The sequence below is a fragment of the Coffea eugenioides genome, chromosome 10, assembly GCF_003713205.1.
Source record: "Coffea eugenioides isolate CCC68of chromosome 10, Ceug_1.0, whole genome shotgun sequence".
Classification (NCBI taxonomy): Eukaryota; Viridiplantae; Streptophyta; class Magnoliopsida; order Gentianales; family Rubiaceae; genus Coffea; species Coffea eugenioides.
The window spans coordinates 30,484,987-30,507,231 of NC_040044.1; the positions used below are offsets into that span (position 1 = coordinate 30,484,987).

At 32.3% G+C, this 22,245-nt stretch overlaps 1 protein-coding gene across 1 annotated transcript; it reads right to left on the bottom strand.

Moving 5' to 3' along the window:
* Positions 1-13,413: 13,413 nt before the first annotated feature.
* Positions 13,414-15,506, bottom strand: LOC113750648 (zinc finger MYM-type protein 1-like). The gene is made up of 2 exons (XM_027294603.1): positions 14,091-15,506; positions 13,414-14,001 (listed from the first exon to the last, which is right to left on the bottom strand). The coding sequence occupies exons 1-2, from the start codon at positions 15,504-15,506 to the stop codon at positions 13,414-13,416; spliced, it is 2,004 nt and encodes a 667-aa protein (XP_027150404.1).
* Positions 15,507-22,245: the final 6,739 nt, after the last annotated feature.

Genomic DNA, 22,245 nt, shown 5'->3' on the forward strand with positions numbered 1-22,245 from the left:
TCCTTTTGTATTGCCGGTGAGTGAAGTGCCACAATCCTATTTATCATTTTTTTTTTATCTATATAAGCCAAAGCCCAAAGCATTGGCGATGTCTCTGGCATAAATGCAAGGAGGATGTATGGCTAATATAGGATCTTATGGAATAGGATTTGATTCTGCATGTGATTCGGTACTCCCAACAAATGGTTTTGCAATAACATTCTGAACATAGAAAAACTGAAGTTAATCCTCTTTTCTATTTCTATTGGAGGGATTCAATTTTCTTTTATGTCCTTTTGGAGTTCTAGAAAATACGTTAAGTCATTGCAAAACTTATTGTAAACCTTAACTAAGAGGTGAAACCGGTTCATGAGAATGTTGAGTACATCTCTGTAATGTCTAAGATTCAATCTAATATAGTAATTGAGAACCAAAAAGGCAAAATTTTAGCATTGACCATTAAAGAGAATGTAAAAGTCAAGGTTAAAGAGTAAGTATCAATTGAATTAGCATCGAAAGAGATAGTCAAGAAGGATATTAACGGGGTTTAGAATATTTGGAGGGGGGAAGATTGAATAGTTCTTTAGAGATTTCATGTATCATTGTGTTGAAGAAATGAGTTGGTATCATGGATTGGACACCTGCGTTATCAGATAGGAATGATGCAACTACAGGCACATATGCAACTACAAACTCCGATGTTATCATATATGAATAATGCAACTATAGATACATATGGATGTTGATGCTGATATGGATGCTATTGACATTGTTGTTGATACCACTATGCCTTTCTATTTTTAGTTTCCTCAGAGTTGATGATATAGCTACAAATATGGACGTTGATGTTGATATGGATTCTATTAATGTTGCCGTTGATACCATTATGTCTTTCCATTTTTACTTAGAGTTGTTCATGAGATTGTATGGATTTTTTGGTACTGTGAATATGCCCAATATGTTTGCATGGGCTTTTCATTTTACTAGTACTTTGATACTTTAATACTATGTTAGATTGAATTTGAATTTTTTGTATAAAAAAGTTAATATTTTTCAAAAAATCTATCATAATTCCCAATGACAATCAAGAATTCATTGCAATAGTTAGCTAAAGAACAATGTTTTCAAACTTGGTCAAAGATTAAACTGTTGGAGTGCTTGAGTCGTAGATAAAAGCAATTCAATTGGTTCAACATGGTTCACTGTATTATTTTCATTTAAATATCTGCACATGGAAATTTATATGAAAAAAATTCAAAAAATTCTTAAAAATATTTTATGTAAAATTTGGAAATCATGAACTCAACCACTCAACAATATAAAGTTATCATAATTCATCCCAATATTATCAAATTTGCAATAAATTTAAAAAAGAAGCCTTATACAACACAACTGACATATTAGCAACTCCAAATATTATAATTAATATAAGAACTATATCACATAATATTTAGAATAGTCCTAAAAAAATTTTTAACAATCCAAACAACTATAGGAAGGTCCATCATCATCTTTAGTATCAGTTAATAGTCCATCGAAAAAAGTCCTAGGAAGAACAGCAGTTATCAAATTTACTAAATTGATAAAAAAAAAGAGGGGTAAAAACAAAGGTAGATCAATCTTGCTTAACTAAACCATTTATCGTAGTGCTCTTCTTTTAATAAGTTGTTCTATTAGTTAAAATAATATGAATTAAATTATATATGAAAATGAGTTGGAGAAAAGTTGGGGAAGAGTAGAAAGAGAGACAAGAGGGTTAGAGAAGAGGCGATCCTAACGGCTTTTGAAAGAAAAAATAAGGAGAGGTTGAGGGTTTTTATTTTTAAGTTAATTTAAATATTTAATATTTTAGTTTAGCACATAAAGTTTGTTTTAACCCATTAAGTAGTAGATCAATAGTAAAAGTCAAGTTGTTGACTTCAAAATTTATAGGTTTGGGTGCCCAAATGTTCAAAAACTTGAGCCAAAAAAAAAAACCTACTACCCCAAGTAAATTTAAAAGTTGGTCTTAATCGATTGAACCGATTTGTCTGTTTAACAGATTTTAAAGGCTTTCTCCAATTTTTTATCATTTCAATTTTTACCTAGAATCGGATTGGTGTTATGGCCAGTTCACAATTGAACTGGTATGACTAGTAGTTCTAGTCCGGGTTTAAAAAACACTACTAAAGAAAAGGAATAAAAAGAGTTTATCAAAATTCTCAATGGCAAGACATCTGAATTTTCTCAAAAGTCATTGCAAATTAACCACTTATAAACATATTCCTGACCTATAGAGCTCCTCCGATTTAAAACCAAGTTGCAAGGCTCTATTGATGTCATGCATTTCAATAGTATGCATGGTTTCGACCAACATATGCCAAATGATTAGAGATGAGATACTCTTCACGAAGTATTGACTAATTTCATAATTATCTAATTTCCTCAATTCATTGAAGATGGCCATATAAATTGCATATCCTCTGGAGATTGCTTAATCTCCTCTAAGCACTGAAATTAGATCCTTTGCTTAATCTCCTCTAAGCACTCAAATTGGGTTGGTAAATGGATTAAAATTGTAATAATCATATATTATAATTACATTCATTGCTTGAGTTGGGCATATGATAGTGGCTTTATTTGGATTCCTTAATTTTTGAAAAACAAGTTTTTCATATATAATACTACGGTAATATACAAACAAAAACAACTCCAAAACACCACATCTATACAATATATCAAAAATAACTCAAAATATACAAAAAAAAAAAATTACACCACCACCACCAACCACCAAAAACAGACCACCACCCAGCGCCCCTTCCTCTTCTCTCCTCCCTTCTCTTTCCCCTCCTTCTTCCTCCTCCTCCCTCTTCCCCTCCCATTATTTCTCCCCATTCTTCCTCCTCCCCTCCCCTCCTCCTTCCTCCCCACGTCTCTCCTGCTGTCCCCCTTTCTATTCGGCGGCCATGGTGACTAGAGATGGGGGAAGGAGGAGGGGTGGCTGGAGAGGATGGGAGGAGGGAGGAGGTAGGAGGGATGGGGTAGTGGTAGATGGTTGTAAGATTTTATAAAGTTTTAAAAATATTTCATTAAAATTTTAAAATTTAAAAATATCCCAAAATATATTTTCAGAAATACCATTAAAAATATCTACAGTAAAAGTTTTTCACCTACATTATTATAGTAAAATATTTCAAAAACACTCCCAAAAACAGTTAATCCAAACGGACTAATATTCATGTTTGTAAGTACAAACATAGACTAAATGACTAACATATATACAACTATATAGATGTATTCACGCAATAACACAAAAAAATTTTACCATCTACAACCTCAAACTAGAAAAAAATATATAAAAGAACTAGTGACAGCTTTACATTTGACTTTGTGCCCGCTAAGTCAAATGTAAAAGATAAAAAGTATTTTGTGCCTTGTACACGTTTTGCATGCTCATAGAGAAGGGAGAAAAGATCTCTAGCATTCAACACTTTGTGCATAATGCACGTTTTCAAATACACAACCTAGAAAAATTCTAAGGTTGCGTGCATTTTCAACAAAATGAAACAAATTGATTTTCAGGAGCAAGTGGTATCAAGAAATCTCTTACCTAGATTAAACTTCATTTAAAGTGTGACCAGAATGAAAATATACAACATGAAAAAGAAAAAATGTGACAATTATTAATTATCATCCGATATGTGCTTCATAAAACCAGTTACATATCTTTCTCTCTCTCCCCCCATCCCACCCCAAAGAAATATTATCTCCTTTTTTTCCCTTTTCCATTCTTAGTTCATGAAGATTCCCTGCAAGGTTTGGCTTGCCCGGGGCTCTTAGAGTCTTTCCCTGCTCTCAGGTTGAAGTATAGTTATAAAAATTAGTCCAGCTCCATGGTTCAGTCGATCAATCTGATAAACCAATCACTTAGTCAAACTGGGTCAACAGTTAGGCGAAATATATTATTTCTAATCCATGACTTGACGATTCAATTGATAAAAGAAATTGTCAATTGACCACTCCTTGAATTGCTAACTTAAAAATTATATTTCTATAATTCAAAATATATTATTATATTACATTATATAATTATTGGTTTCATCGACCAACCCGAGATTGGAATGACAACCCATTGAATTAGTCACCTCTCAGGGTCAAGATCAAAGCCAAATTTTCTGACTATGGTTCATAATTAAAATCTTGGCGATAAAAGGGATGAGAGGGTAAAAAATGAAAAATAAAAAAAATGGAAAGGGGTGAGAGGGTAAATATTGAAAAATAAAAAAGAGTATACATATAGATATATACATTGAGCAATGCTTTATAAATTCCGCCACATAAACTTAAGAAAAAAAAAGAAAAAGAAAAAGAAAACCCAAAAATCTTGCCAATACTTAGTGTTATGCTAAGAAAGATAAAAAGTGCAATACTTTTCATACATTCATCAAAGGTTCGGGCAACAGCAATATTTACAATAAGTAACAACAAGTGATAAAGTAAAAAGTACAATACTGTTCATACATTCAACAAAGGTTCGAACAGCAGTAACATTTACAATAAGTGAGGTTTGAGCAGCTGCAACATTTACAATAAGTGAGATAAAGTGCTTCCTATCTGATCTACTTATCCCCAAAATTACAAAAGTATTCCTCAAGATCTAATCAATAATGCCAATAACTATATCAAAATCAAATTTAGACTTGACCCCACAATAACATTAAAATCCAAAAACATTAAAAAAACTCAAATGATCAACAATCTATATGTATCATTTCTGTTTCAAGCAAAAACTTTTCAAAGATGAATCAAAATGCTTTGAAATAGAAAGATGATTTTCCGATATTTTACTTGGCAATATACTTTTCTTTAAAAATCAAATATTCCAACTAGTTGTCTTCATGTTCTCGTACAAGCCAATCCCTTTCAAAACCTTCATAGCTATATTAGTAAGAAAATCTGGAATCTTGTCCTATTCCCTATATTCATGATTGAACACATAGCCTTCAGTATCCTTCAACTCTAAATAGATCTGAGCAAATGAACTATGCAAAAATGGAAAGATCTCCTCAACACTATTCTCTACTTTTGCTAATCTAAGGTTACCACAAATCAAATCGGTGACATTAGCCTCTTTCCCCATAATAAGCTGCATGAATCCTCATAAACCTTTATCATTTCAAGATTTCTTGTCTCTCTAATAACTTGAAGAAGGGCCCCAGCCTCTTGAAGACAAACAAAATTTGCCCAAGCCATTTTTGGCTTTGTATTATCATCCAAAGTCAGCTTCTTATTTCCAGTAAATGCGAAGAAAATTTATCCACTTTCATTGTAATAAGCTCCCCCTCTACCAATATAGGATTCATTTATTGAACTTGTAATGAAATTATCCTTAGTAGCCACAGATGCATTAGATCGAATTCCCCTATAATTTCTGAAAATTGGATCCGGAGGAATCCTTATAAAATGACCTTTCTCACAATTCACCTGATCTATAACACACATCTTCTTTTCTGCCATACAACAAAGAAAGTTCTCCATTTTTTAGTTTGTTCTTTGCATGCATCCAGTCGCGTACTGATTAGAGCTTATAGGAAATTGAGCACATGAGGAAGGAACAGTTGTTCAACATCTTGTTTGTAATACTTCTCAAAAGTGCTATATAGAGAGGCCTCACTATATAATAGTAGCAAATTTACAATCAATATGAATTTCATAATTAATATGAATAAAACTTCAAGTAAAGTAAAAAAAAGAAAAATAATCTTACCATTGCAATGCCCTTTGTAGGAAGACCTCTAAGCTTACTACTAAATTTCCTAGTAGCTTCAAGGAAGTTAGGAGACAAAATTCGTCCATATTTTGACATCTTTTACCTCGCCTATAAGAACCAAAAGTATATATATATATATATTAGTCACCTCTCAGTGTCAAGATCTAAGCTGAATTTCATTACTATGGTTCAGAGTTCAAATTTTGGCGTTGAAAGGGATGAGAGGGTAAAAAATGAAAAATAAAAAAATGGAAAGTGGTGAGAGGGTAAATATTGAAAAATAAAAAAAAGTATACATATAGATATATATACATTGAGCAATGCATTATAAATTTCGCCACATAAACCTAAGAAAAAAAAAAGAAAAAGAAAACCACCCAAAAACCTGGCCAACACTTAGTGTTATGCCAAGAAAGGTAAAATGTGCAATACTATTCATACATTCATCAAATGTTCGGGCAATAGCAACATTTACAATAAGTGACAAGAAGTGATAGATTAAAAAGTACAATACTGTTCATACATTCGTCAAAGGTTCAAGCAGTAGCAACATTTACAATAAGTGAGGTTTGAACAGCTGCAACATTTACAATAAGTGAGATAAAGTGCTCCCTTTCTAATCTACTTATAGCCAAAATCACAGAAGTATTCCTCAAGACCTAACCAATAATGCCAACAACTATATCAAAATCAAATTTAGACTTGACCCCACAATAACATTAAAATCCAAAAACATCAAAAAAACTCAAATGATCAACAATCTATATGTATTATTTCTGTTTCATGCAAAAAATTTTCAAAGATAAATCAAAATGCTTTGAAATAGAAAGACGATTTTTCGATATTTAACTTGGCAATATATTTCTCTTTAAAAATCAAATATTCCAACTTGTTGTCTTCATGTTCTAGTACAAGTCGATCATTCTCAAAACCTTCATAGCTATATTTGCGAGAAAATCTGGAATCTTGTCCCGTTCCCTATATTCATGATTGAACACATAGCCTTAAGTATCCTTCAACTCTAAATTGATCTGAGCAAATGAACTACGAAAAAATGAAAAGATCTCCTCAACACCATTCTCTACCTTTGCTAACCTAAGGTTACCACAAATCAAATCGGTGACATTAGCCACTCTCCCCATAATAAGCCGCATGAATCCTCTTAAACCTTTATCATTTCAAGATTTCTTCTCTCTCTAATAATTAATTCGAAGAAGGGCCTCAACCTCTTGAAGACAAACAAAATTTGCCCAAGTCCTTTTTGGCTTTGTATTTTCATCCAAAGTCAGCTTGTTATTTCCGGAAAATGCGAAGAAAATTTATCCGCCATCATTGTAATAAGTGAGGTTTGAGCAGCTGCAACATTTACAATAAGTGACATAAAGTGCTTCCTATCTAATGTACTTATAACCAAAATTACAAAAGTATTACTCAAGATCTAACCAATAATGCCAATAACTATATCAAAATCAAATTTAGACTTGACTCCACAATAACATTAAAATCCAAAAAAATAAAAAAACTCAAATGATCAACAATCTATAAGTATCATTTCTGTTTCATCCAAAAACTTTTCAAAGATGAATCAAAATGCTTTGAAATAGAAAGACAATTTTTCGATATTTTACTTGGTAATATACTTCTCTTTAAAAATCAAATATCCCAACTAGTTGTTTTCAAGTTCTCGTACAAGCCGATCCCTCTCAAAACCTTCATAGCTATATTTGCAAGAAAATGTGGAATCTTGTCCTGTTCCCAATATTTATGATTGAACACGTAGCCTTCAGCAGCCTTCAACTCTAAAAGATTTGAGCAAATGAACTATGAAAAATAGAAAGATCTCCTCAACACCATTCTCTATCTTTGCTAACCTAAGATTATCACAAATCAAATCGGTGACATTAGCCTCTCTTCCCATAGTAAGCTGCATGAATCCTCATAAACCTTTATCATTTCAAGATTTCTTCTCTCTCTAATAATTTGAAGAAGGGCCTCAGCCTCTTGAAGACAAACAAAATTTGCCCAAATTATTTTTGACTTTTTATTTTCATCTAAAGTCAGCTTCTTATTTCCAGCAAATGCGAAGAAAATTTATCCACCTTCATTGTAATAAACTCTCTCTCTACTAATATAGAATTCATTTATTGGATTTGTAATGAAATTGTCCTTAGTAGCCACAGATGCATTAGACCGAATTCCCCCATAATTTCTGAAAATTGGATCCGGAGGAATCCTTATAAAATGACCTTTCTCATAATTCACCCGATCTACAACACACATCTTATTTTCTGTGATACAACTAAGAAAGTTCTCCATTTTTGAGTTTGTTGTTTGCATGCATGCAGTCGTGTACTCATTAGAGCTTATAGGAAATTTTGCGAATGAGAAAAGAACAGTTGTTCAACATCTTGTTTCTGATACTTATCAAAAGTGCTATACAGAGAGACCTCACTATATAATAGTAGCAAATTTATAATCAATATCAATTTTATAAATAATATGAATAAAACTTCAAGTATGGCAAAAAAGTAAAAAATAATCTTACCATTGCAATGCCCTTTATAGGAAGACCTCTAAGTTTACTGTTCAATTTCCTAGCAGCTTTAAGGAAGTCAGGAGACAAAATTCGTCCATATTTTGGCATTCTCTACCTCGCCTACAAGAACCAAAAGTATATATATATATATATATATATATATATATATATATATATTAGTCACCTCTCAGGATCAAGATCCAAGCTGAATTTCATGACTATGGTTCAGAGTTCAAATCTTGGCGTTGAAAGGGATGAGAGAGTAAAAAATGAAAAATAAAAAAATGGAAAAGGGTGAGAGGGTAAATTTTGAAAAATAAAAAAGAGTATAATATAGATATAGACATTGAGCAATGCTTTACAAATTTCGCCACATAAACCAAAGAAAAAAAAAACCAAAACCCTAGCCAACACTTTATGTTATGCTAAGAAAGATAAAAAGTACAATACTGGTCATACATTCATCAAAAGTTCGGGCAACAACAACATTTGCAATAAGTGGCAAGAAGTGATAAACTAAAAAGTATAATACTGTTCATACATTCAATCAAAGGTTCGAACAGCAGCAACATTTACAATAAGTGAGGTTTGAGCAGCTGCAACATTTACAATAAGTGAGATAAAGTGCTCCCTATCTGATCTACTTATCCCCAAAATTACAAAAGTATTCCTCAAGATCTAATCAATAATGCCAATAACTATATCAAAATCAAATTTAGACTTGACCCCACAATAACATTAAAATCCAAAAACATTAAAAAAACTCAAATGATCAACAATCTATATGTATCATTTCTGTTTCAAGCAAAAACTTTTCAAAGATGAATCAAAATGCTTTGAAATAGAAAGACGATTTTCCGATATTTTACTTGGCAATATACTTTTCTTTAAAAATCAAATATTTCAACTAATTGTCTTCATGCTCTCGTACAAGCCGATCCTTTTCAAAACCTTCATAGCTATATTTGTGAGAAAATCTGGAATCTTGTCGTATTCCCTATATTCAAGATTGAACACAGCCTTCAGTATCCTTCAACTCTAAATAGATCTGAGCAAATGAACTATGTAAAAATGGAAAGATCTCCTCAACACCATTCTCTGCTTTTGTTAACCTAAGATTACCACAAATCAAATCGATGACATTAGCCTCTCTCCCTATAATAAGCTACATGAATCCCCATATACCTTTATCATTTCCAAATTTCTTCTCTCTCTAATAACTTGAAGAAGGGCCTCAGCCTCTTGAAGACAAACAAAATTTGCCCAAGTCATTTTTGGCTTTGTATTTTCATCCAAAGTCAGCTTCTTATTTCCAGCAAATGCGACGAAAATTTATCCACATTCATTGTAATAAGTTCCTCCTCTAGCAATATAGGATTCATTTATTGGACTTGTAATGAAATTGTCCTTAGTAGCCACAGATGCATCAGATCGAATTCCACCATAATTTTTGAAAATTTGATCCGGAGGAGTCCTTATAAAATGACCTTTCTCACAATTCACCCGATCTACAACACATTTTCTTTTCTGCCATACAACAAAGAAAGTTCTCCATTTTTGAATTTGTTGTTTGCATGCATCCAATCAGGTACTGATTAGAGCTTATAGGAAATTGAGCACAAGAGAAAGGAACAGTTGTTCAACATCTTGTTTGTGATACTTCTCAAAAGTGCTATACGGAGAGGCGTCACCATATAATAGTAGCAAATTTACAATCAATATCAATTTTATAATTAATATTAATAAAACTTCAAGTAAGGTAAAAAAAGAAAAATAATCTTACCATTGCAATACCCTTTGGAGGAAGGCCTTTAAGTTTACTACTAAATTTCCTAGCAGCTTCAAGGAAGTCAAGAGACAAATTTCGTCCATATTTTGACATTTTCTATCTCGCCAACAAGAACCAAAAGTATATATATATATATAAGTCACCTCTGAGGGTCATGATCCAAGCCGAATTTTATGACTATGGTTCAGAGTTCGAACCTTGGCGTTGATAGGGATGAGAGGGGGAAAAATAAAAAATAAAAAAATGGAAAGGGGTGAGAGGGTAAATATTGAAAAATAAAAAAGAGTATACATATAGATATATACATTAAGAAATGCTTTATAAATTTCGCCACATAAACCTAAGAAGAAAAACGAAAAATAAAATGAGAACCCAAAAACCTGGCCAATACTTAGTGTTATGCGAAAAAAGGTAGAAAGTAAAATACTGTCCATACATTTATCAAAGGTTCGGGCAACAACAACATTTACAATAAGTGACAACAAGTGATAAACTAAAAAGTATAATACTGTACATACATTTATCAAAGGTTCGAGCAGCAGCAACATTTACAGTAAGTGAGATTAGAGCAACTGCAACATTTACAATAAGTAAGATAAAGTGCTCTCTATCTAATATGCTTATACCCAAAATTACAGAAGTATTCCTCAAGACCTAACCAATAATGCCAATAACTACATCAAAATCAAATTTAGACTTGACCCCATAATAACATTAAAATCCAAAAACATTAAAAAAACTCAAATGATCAACAATCTATATGTATCATTTCTGTTTCATGCAAAATCTTTTCAAAGATGAATCAAAATGCTTCGAAATAGAAAGACGATTTTCCGATATTTTACTTGGCAATATACTTCTCTTTAAAAATAAAATATTCCAACTAGTTGTCTTCATGTTTTCGTACTAGCAGATCCATCTCAAAACCTTCATAGCTATATTTGCGAGAAAACTAGAATCTTGTCCCGTTCCCGATATTCATGATTGAACACATAACCTTCAGTACCCTTTAACTCTAAATAGATCTGAGCAAATGAACTATGCAAAAATAGAAAGATCTCCTCAACACTATTCTCTACCTTTGCTAACCTAAGATTATCACAAATCAAATCGGTGACATTAGCCTCTCTCCCCATAATAAGCTGCATGAATCCTCATAAACCTTCATCATTTCAAGATTTCTTCTCTCTCTAATAATTAACTTGAAGAAGGGTTTCAGCCTCTTGAAGACAAATAAAATTTGCCCAAGTCATTTTTGGCTTTGTATTTTCATCCAAAATCAGCTTCTTATTTCCAGCAAATGTGAAGAAAATTCATCCACCTTCACTGTAATAAGTTGCCCCTCTACCAATATGGGATTCATTTATTGGAATTGTAATGAAATTGTCCTTAGTAGCCACAGATGCATCAAATCGAATTCTCCCATAATTTCTGAAAATTGGATCCGTAGGAATTCTTATAAAATGACCTTTCTCACAATTCACCCGATCTACAACATACATCTTCTTTTCTGTCATACAACAAAGAAAGTTCATCATTGTTGAGTTTGTTGTTTGCATGCATCCAGTCGCGTACTCAATAGAGCTTATAGGAAATTAAGCACATGAGAAAGGAATAGTTGTTCAACATCTTGTTTGTGATACCTCACTATATAATAGTAGCAAATTTACAATAAGTATCAATTTCAAAATTAATATGAGTAAAACTTCAAGTAAGGTAAAAAAAGAAAAATAATCTTATCATTGCAATGCCCTTTGTAGGAAGACCTCTAAGCTTACTACTAAATTTCCTAGCAGCTTCAAGGAAGTCAGAAGATAAAATTCGTCTATATATTAACATTTTTTACCTCGCCTACAAGAATCAAAAGTATATATATATATATTAGTCACCTCTCAGGGTCAAGATCTAAATCGAATTTTATGACTACGGCTTAAAGTTCAAATCTTGGCATTGAACGGGATGAGAGGGCATAAAAAATAAAAAAAATGGAAAAGGGTGAGAGAGTAAATATTGAAAAATAAAAAAGTGTATACATATAGATATATATATTGAGCAATGCATTATAAATTCCACCACATAAACCTAGGAAAAAAAAGAAAAAGAAAAAGAAAACCACCAAAAAACCAAGCTAATACTTAGTGTTATGCTCAAAAAGATAAAAAGTGCAATACTGTTCATACATTCATCAAAAGTTTGGGCAACAGGAACATTTACAATAAGTGACAAGAAGTGATAAACTAAAAAGTACAATACTATTCATACATTCATCAAATGTTCGAGCAGCATCAACATTTACAATAAATAAGGTTTGAGTAGCTGCAACATTTACAATAAATGAGATAAAGTGCTCCCTATCTAATCAACTTATACCAAAAATTATAGAAGTATTCCACAAGATCTAACCAATAATGCCAATAACTATATCACAATCAAATTTAAACATAACCCCACAATAACATTAAAATCCAAAAACATTAAAAAAACACAAATGATCAACAATCTATATGTATTATTTCTGTTTCATGCAAAAGTTTTTCAAAGATCAATCAAAATGCGTTGAAACAGAAAGATGGTTTTTCGATATTTTACTTGGCAATATATTTCACTTTAAAAATCAAATATTCCAACTAGTTGTCTTCATGTTCTCGTAAAAGCCGATCCCTCTCAAAACCTTCATAGCTATATTTGCGAGAAAATGTGGAATCTTGTCCTGTTCCCTATATTTATGATTGAAGACATTGCCTTCTATATCCTTCAACTCTAAATAGATCTGAGCAAATGAATTATGTAAAAATGGAAAGATCTCCTCAACACTGTTCTCTATCTTTGCTAACCTAAGGTTACAACAAATCAAATCGGTGACATTAGCCTCTCTCCCCATAATAAGCTGCATGAATCCTCATAATCCTTTATCATTTCAAGATTTCTTCTCTCTCTAATAACTTGAAGAAGGGTCTCAGCCTCTTGAAGACAAACAAAATTTGTCCAAGTCATTTTTGGCTTTGTATTTTCATCCAAAGTCAGCTTCTTATTTCCAGCAAATGCGAAGAAAATTTATCCACCTTCATTGTAATAAGCTCCCCCTCTACCAATACAGGATTCATTAGCCACAGATGCATCATACCGAATTCCCCCATAATTTTAGAAAATTGGATCCGGTGGAATCCTTATAAACTGACTGTTCTAACAATTCACCCGATCTACAACCAGGGACGGAGCCAGAAATTTATTTTTGGGGGGGCTGAAGTGTATTAAAAATTTTTTTTGTGACGAAATAAATATATTTAATAAGTAAAATTTAGAATCAATAATTATAAAAATAATAAAAACATATAATTATACATACCCAAAAATTTGTTATTGATTAACACTTGAAGTATTGGTAGTTGTTGCACTCGAATAACGAAGAGGAGGCAATTGCATTCTGCGAGTCTTCATCCGTTGAAAACGCTGCAATATTTGCTCATTTTCAATTGTTGCAAAAATATCCTTCTCGATGTATATAACCAGACAGTCATTCATCCACTCGTCTCCCATTTTGTTGCGCAAATCAGTCTTGACAATACTCATTGCAGAAAATACTCTTTCAACAGAAGCAGTCGCAACTGGTACAACTAATGCCAACTGGATCAGACGATAAACCAATGGAAAAACTGTATTTTTACCAGTTTTAACCATTTGTTGAGCAAGACTTCCCAAATCTCCAACTTCTGAAAATTGAGGATCGCGTTGCACATTATAAATATAATTTCGAAGTTGAGACTCAAGATATAAATAATCGTTACTTGAGAAGTCTTCAGGATATAAATCAGCAAGACGGAGTAGTTTCTGCACATTGAATTGAGAGAAAGAACTTTTTGGATCAAGACATGCTATGTAACTAAGCAATTCCGTGCTAACTTCCGAGAAACGATTATTCATCTCTTGTATAATTAAATCAACAACCTGACATCACAACAATAATAAAATTAATAACTAAGAAAATCTGCTAACAAGTAACAAATGTAATGAAATAATAATTTCAAAAATAATACCTCACAAAAAATTTCCACGCGATAATGATGAAAATTAGTGATGGTTTGACCTCTGCGACTGCGCCTGGCATTGCCACGGATTGCTATACTGTCTTCCATATCAATCACGGGAATCATATTCAACTCACAAAAATTGTTGACTTCATCTAAAATTATTTGCCATCCCTCTTCCCTAAAGTCTTGCAATTGAGATTTCATAGTATCAATCAAACTCATGGCTTGGACAATATTTTGATCCCTTTGTTGCAAAACAAGTGACAAGTCATTTGTGATTCCCAATAAATACTTCATCAGGTGCAATGCAAAAACAAACTCATAATCATTCATTCTATCAATCAAACCCCTGGCCATACCTCTATTGTCAGAAGTGGTGGCATCATCTTGTATATTTCCCAATATTCCAATCACCGAAGCCCACATAGAGGATAGACGAAGTAATGTTAGATAGTGTGATCCCCAACGAGTATCCCCTGGTCTTGCTAAACTAGTTTCTTGATTTTTGCCTTTTCCACTAATAATATCTCCACTGTCTAAAAGTGTAACAATCTTATCATGTTCTATTTGTCTTAATTGATCTCTCCTTTTACATGATGCTCCAGTTAAATTGACAATCATAGAGACATAGACAAAGAATTCACTGACAATGATATTTCCCTTAGCAACAGCAACAATAACTAACTGGAGTTGGTGAGCAAAACAGTGAATATACATCGCATAGGGATTTTCTTGTAATATAAGGGCCTTCAAACCATTGAACTCACCTCGCATATTTGAAGCTCCATCATATCCTTGACCTCTCAATTTAGATAATGATAATCCGTGTTGCGCGAATAAAGAATCAATTGCATCTTTCAAACAAAGAGATGTGGTGTCAGACACATGTACAATTGCAAGGAAACGTTCAATCACACGCCCTTCTTTGTTCACATATCTCAAAACAACTCCCATTTGCTCTTTCACTGAACTGTCTCGAGACTCATCAACTATTAGGGAAAAATAATTGTCTCCAATATCATTGATTATAACACTTGTGATCTCTGAGGCACAAGCATGTGCCAGATCTTTTTGAATCATTGGAGAAGTTAGTTGATTATTTGCAGGAGCATTTTGATTTACAACCTCAAAAATCTCAGTATTTCGCTGGCTATACCACTCAAACAATTCAAGAAAATTGCCTCTATTTGAAGAACTAGTTGACTCATCATTTCCACGAAAAGCCAATCCTTGCTTCAAAAGAAAGCGGGTCACATCCAGAGCAGCAGTTAAACGGGTGCGATATGCAATATCTATTTCGCGCCCACAAGATCGTAGCACATTTGACACACTATGCCTTTGATCTTGAAAACTTTCAAACTGTATTCTAGCATCATTATGGCAACTATTCACAGCTCCAATATGTTCATTAAATCTTTCCATTGCCTTTTTCCAATTATTGAATCCCGTTTTTGTAAAGGCATCCTCTGCATATCGACCTCCCTTATTTTGTGTTTTGAAAAGAAAGCACCAAAAGCAAAACGCCGCATCTTTCGATATGCTATACTCTAACCATACAAACTTTTGATACCAACTATCTTGGAAAATCTATGTTGTTTACCAAATGATGTTTTTGGATACATATGGCCAATCGGTTGGCAAGGTCCCCTAGTCAAATACTCTCTTCGGACATGGTCTCGAAGAGAAATATCAAATTTCTCAACTGATTTTCGTAATCCCGGATCACTAACAATATCATTTAAATTCAATTCCACACAAGATTGATTTTGAACTGGTTCACTAATATTAGGCTCATTTGAAGATTCACCACTACGGACTCGTTTAGGTTTAAAGAATCTCTCCATTTTCTGTCACAATTAAATAATTGTGGTTAAATTCAATAAAATTATGCAATTCAATAATCAATTAATTTAAAATTCATATAAATAATTCTTTAATTTAATAATAAATTCATATTACTTATATTTCTCAATTTATAAAATTCATTATATAAAATTATCAAAAAGTTAAAATAAGGTACAACTAAATACCCATATAATCTCTAATTCAATCTCATAAAATTTTGAATTTATATTTACATTCAAAATTTCTAATTCACATAATTAATTCTTAAAATTTCAAATATAAAACTAACAAAATTTTAAAAACTAAATACAACCTAAAATCTATACAATTTCTAAACTAATTTCTAATTTAAATTTAATATCATTAAATTTTTTAATGTAATCTTTCAAATTCTTAAATTACATTAACATAAACTAAATAAAAATTAATCTTAATCAAATTAATATCAAGATACTCAAAATTCAAAAATAATTTAAACATATAATTAACAAAAATATAAAGATGAATATTGTAATTTAAACCAAAAAACTAACCTAAAAGATTTATGTGAATGGAATGGTGGAGAGTTGGAGTCTTGGAGCCTTGAATTGAAGGCTTGAAGCAGGATGGTAGAATCTCAACTGAAGCTTCTTGGAGTTCTTGGAGCCTGGCGTCTTCTTCTTGGAGTTGGAGTCTTGTTTGCCCTTTGGCACTGGCGGCGTGCTTTTGCATGTATTTTTTTTCCCCTCATTATACAAAACGAGTGTGAAACGACGTCGTTTTGTATTTAGAGGGCAAAAAAAAAAATTCAAAATGAAATGGGTCATCTTCTTCCTCAGCAGTCAGCACGGCAGCGGCTTTCCAGCTCTTCTTCACTTCCTCTGCAGCATTCATGGAGCCATGGAGGATGGTAGATCTGGATCACCGTGGGGGGGCTGGGCTGGCCGCCGGAATCCCCTATATATAGGGGGTTTTCCGGCGGCTTGGGGGGGCTTAAGCCCCCACCAGCCCCCCCTTAAATCCGTGGCTGTCTACAACACACATCTTATTTTCTGTCATACAACAAAGAAAGTTCTCCATTTTTGAGTTTGTTGTTTGCATGCATCCAGTCGTGTACTCATTAGAGCTTATAGGAAATTGAGTGCATGAGGAAGGAGCAGTTGTTCAATATCGTGTTTCTGATATTTCTCAAAAATCCTATACAGGGAGGTCTAATTATATAATTGTAGCAAATTACAATCAATATCAATTTCATAATTAAAATAAATAAAACTTCAAATAAGGTAAAAAAAAAAAACTTACCATTGCAATGCCCTTTGTAAGAAGACCTCTAAACTTACTACTAAATTTCCTAGCAGCTTCAAGGAAGTCAGAAGACAAAATTCGTCCATATTTTGACATTTTTTATCTCGCTTATAAGAACTAAAAGTATATATATATATATATATATATATATATATATATTAGTCACCTCTAAGGGTCAAGATCCAAGCCAAATTTTATGACTATGGTTGAGAGTTCAAATCTTGGCATTGAAAAGGATGAGAGGGTAAAAAATGAAAAATAAAAAAAAATGGAAGGGGGTGAGAGGGTAAATATTGAAAAATAAAAATGAATATACACATAGATATATACATTGAGCAATGCTTTATAAATTCCGCCACATAAATCTAAGAAAAAAAAGAAAAAGAAAAAGAAAATCCAAAAACCTAGCCAATACTTAGTGTTATGCTAAGAAAGATAAAAAGAGCAATACTTTTCATACATTCATCAAAGGTTCGAGCAACAGCAATATTTACAATAAGTGACAACAAGTGATAAACTAAAAAGTACAATATTGTTCATACATTCATCAAAGGTTCGAACAGCAACAACATTTACAACAAGTGAGGTTTGAGCAGCTGCAACATTTACAATAAGTGAGATAAAGTGCTCCCTATCTAATCTATTTATACTCAAAATTACGGAAGTATTCCTTAAGACCTAACCAATAATGCCAATAACTATATCAAAATAAAATTTAGACTTGATCCCACAATAACATTAAAATCTAAAAACATAAAAAAACTCAAATGATCAACAATCTATATGAATCATTTCTATTTCATGCAAAAACTTTTCAAAGATGAATCAGAATGTTTTGAATTAGAAAGAAGATTTTCCAATATTTTACTTGGCAATATACTTCTCTTTAAAAATCAAATATTCCAACTTGTTGTCTTCATGTTCTCGTACAAGTAGATCCTTTTCAAAACCTTCATAGCTATATTTGCGAGAAATCTGGAATCTTGTCCCGTTCCTTATATTCATGATCGAACACATAGTCTCAGTATCCTTTAACTCTAAATAGATCTGAGCAAATGAACTATGAAAAAATGGAAAGATCTCCTCAACACCATTCTCTATCTTTGCTAACCTTAGGTTACCACAAATCAAATCGATGACATTAGCCTCTCTCCCCATAATAAGCTGCATGAATCCTCATAAACCCTTATCATTTCAAGATTTCTTCTCTCTCTAATAACATGAGGAAGGGCCTCAGTCTCTTAAGGACAAACAAAATTTACCTAAGTCATTTTTGGCTTTGTATTTTCATCCAAAGTCAACTTCTCATTTCCAGCAAATGCGAAGAAAATTTATCCACCTTCATTGTAATAAGCTCCCCCTCTACCAATATAGCAATCATTTATCGGACTTGTAATAAAATTGTCCCTAGTAGCCACAGATGATGCATCAGATCGAATTTTCCCATAATTTCTGAAAATTGGATCCGTAGGAATCCTTATAAAATGACATTTCTCACAATTCACCCGATCTACAACACACATCTTATTTTCTGCCATAAAACAAAGAAAGTTCTTCATTTTTGAATTTGTTGTTTGCATGCATTCAGTCGTGTAGTCATTAGAGCTTATAGGAAATTGAGCGCATGAGGACGGAACAATTGTTCAACATCATGTTTGTGATACTTCTCAAAAGTGCTATACAGAGAGGCCTCACTATATAATGGTAGCAAATTTACAATCAATATCAATTTCATAATTAATATTAATAAAACTTCAAGTAAGGTAAAAAAAGAAAAATAATCTTACCATTGCAAAGCCCTTTGTAGGAAGACCTCTAAGCTTACTACTAAATTTTCTAGCAGCTTCAAAGAAGCCAGGAGACAAGATTCGTCCATATTTTGACATTTTCTACCTCGCCAACACGAACAAAAAGTACATATATATATATATGTATATTAGTCATTTTTCAGGGTCAAGATCCAAGCCGAATTTTATGACTATGGCTCAGAGTTCAAATCTTGGCATTGAAAGGGATGAGAGGATAAAAAATGAAAAATAAAAAAAAAATGGATAGGTGTGAGAGGGTAAATATTGAAAAATAGAAAAGAATATACATATAGATATATACATTGAGCAAAGCTTTATAAATTCCGTCACATAAACCTAAGAAAAAAAAGAAAAAGAAAAAGAAAATAAAAAAACCTAGACAATACTTAGTGTTATGCTAAGAAAGATAAAAAGTGCAATACTGTTAATACATTCATCAAAGGTTCGGACAACAGCAACATTTACAATAAGTGACAAGAAGTGATAAACTAAAAAGTACAACACTGTTAATACATTCATCAAATGTTCGAGCAGCAGCAACATTTACAATAAGTAAGGTTTGAACAGCTGCAACATTTACAATAAATGAGATAAAATGCTCCCTATCTATTCTACTTATATCCAAAATTAAAGAAGTATTGCTCAAGATCTAACAAATAATGCCAATAACTATATCAAAATCAAATTTAGACTTGACCCCACAATAATATTAAAATTCAAAAACATTTAAAAAAATCAAATGATCAACAATCTATATGTATCATTTCTGTTTCATGCAAAAACTTTTCAAAGATGAATCAAAATGCTTTGAAATAGAAAGACGATTATTCGATATTTTACTTGGCAATATACTTCTCTTTAAAAATCAAATATTCCAACTAGTTGTCTTTATGTTCTCGTACAAGTCGATCCTTCTCAAAACCTTCATAGCTACATTTGCGAGAAAATCTGGAATCTTGTCCCGTTCCCTATATTTATGATTGAACACATAGCCTTAAGTATCCTTCAACTCTAAATAGATTTGAGCAAATGAACTATGTAAAAATGGAAAGATCTCCTCAACACCATTCTCTACCTTTGCTAACCTAAGGTTACCACAAATCAAATCGGTGACATTAGCCTCTCTCCCCATAATAAGTTGCATGAATTCTCATAAACCTTTATCATTTCAAGATTTCTTCTTTCTCTAATAATTTGAAGAAGGGCCTCAGCCTCTTGAAGACAAACAAAATTTGTCCAAGTCATTTTTGGCTTTGTATTTTCATACAAAGTCAGCTTCTTGTTTCCAGCAAATGCGAAAAAAATTTATGCACCTTCATTGTAATAAGCTCCCCCTCTACCAATATAGGATTCATTTATTGGGTTTGTATTGAAATTGTCCTTAGTAGCCACAGATGCATCAGACCGAATTCCCCCATAATTTTTGAAAATTGGATCCGGTGGAATCCTTATAAACTGACCTTTCTCCCAATTCACCCGATATACAACACACATCTTATTTTCTGCCATACAACAAAGAAAGTTCTCCATTTTTGAGTTTGTTGTTTGCATGCATCCAGTTGTGTACTCATTAGAACTTATAGGAAATTGAGCGCATGAGGAAGGAACAGTTGTTCAACATCTTGTTTCTGATATTTCTCAAAAGTGCTATACAGGGAGGCCTAACTATATTATTGTAGCAAAATTACAATTAGTATCAATTTCATAATTAAAATGAATAAAACATCAAATAAGATTAAAAAATAATATTACCATTGAAATGCCCTTTGTAGGAAGACCTCTAAGCTTAATACTAAATTTCCTAGCTGTTTCAAGAAAGTTGACATCTTTTACCTTGCCTATAAGAAACAAAAGTATAAATATGTATATATTAGTCACCTCTTAGGGTCAGGATCCAAGCCGAATTTTATGACTATGGTTGAGGGTTTAAATCTTGGCGTTGCAAAGGAAGAGAGGGTAAAAATCGAAAAATAAAAAAAATGGAAAGGGGTGAGAGGGTAAATATTGAAAAATAAAAAAGAATATACATATAGTTATATATATTGAGCAATGCTTTATAAATTCCGCCACATAAACCTAAGAAAAAAAAAGAAAAAGAAAACGAAAATAAAAAAACCTAGCCAATACTTAGTGTTATGTTAAGAAAGATAAAAAGTGCAATACTATTCATACATTCATCAAAGGTTCGGGCTACAGCAACATTTACAATAAATGACAAGAAGTGATAAACTAAAAAGTACAATGCTGTTCATACATTCATTAAATGTTCGAGCAGCAGCAACATTTACAATAAGTAAGGTTTGAGCAGCTGCAACATTTACAATAAATGAGATAAAGTGCTCCCTATCTATTCAACTTATATCCAAAATTAAAGAAGTATTCCTCAAAATCTAACAAATAATGCCAATAACTATATCAAAATCAAATTGAGACTTGACACCGCAATAACATTAAAATCCAAAAACATTAAAAAAACTCAAATGATCAACAATCTATATGTATCATTTCTGTTTCAAGCAAAAACTTTTCAAAGATGAATCAAAATGCTTTGAAATAGAAAGACGATTTTTTGATATTTTACTTGGCAATATACTTTTCTTTAAAAATCAAATATTCCAACTAGTTGTCTTCATGTTCTCGTACAAGCCGATCCCTTTCAAAACCTTCATAGCTATATTAGTAAGAAAATCTGGAATATTGTCCTATTCCCTATATTCATGATTGAACACATAGCCTTTAGTATCCTTCAACTCTAAATAGATCTGAGCAAATGAACTAAGTAAAAATGGAAAGATCTCCTCAACACCATTCTCTACTTTTGCTAACCTAAGGTTACCACAAATCAAATCGGTGACATTAGCCTCTCTCCCCATAATAAGCTGCATGAATCCTCATAAACCTTTATCATTTCAAGATTTCTTCTCTCTCTAATAATTAACTTGAAGAAGGGCTTCAGCCTCTTAAAGACAAACAAAATTTGCCCAAGTCATTTTCGGCTTTGTATTTTCATCCAAAATCAGCTTCTTATTTCGAGCAAATGAGAAGAAAATTCATCCACCTTCATTGTAATAAGCTCCCCCTCTACCAATATGGGATTCATTTATTGGACTTGTAATGAAATTGTCTTTAGTAGCCACAGATGCATCAAATCGAATTCTCCCATAATTTTTGAAAATTGGATCCATATGAATCCTTATAAAATGACCTTTCTCACAATTCACCCG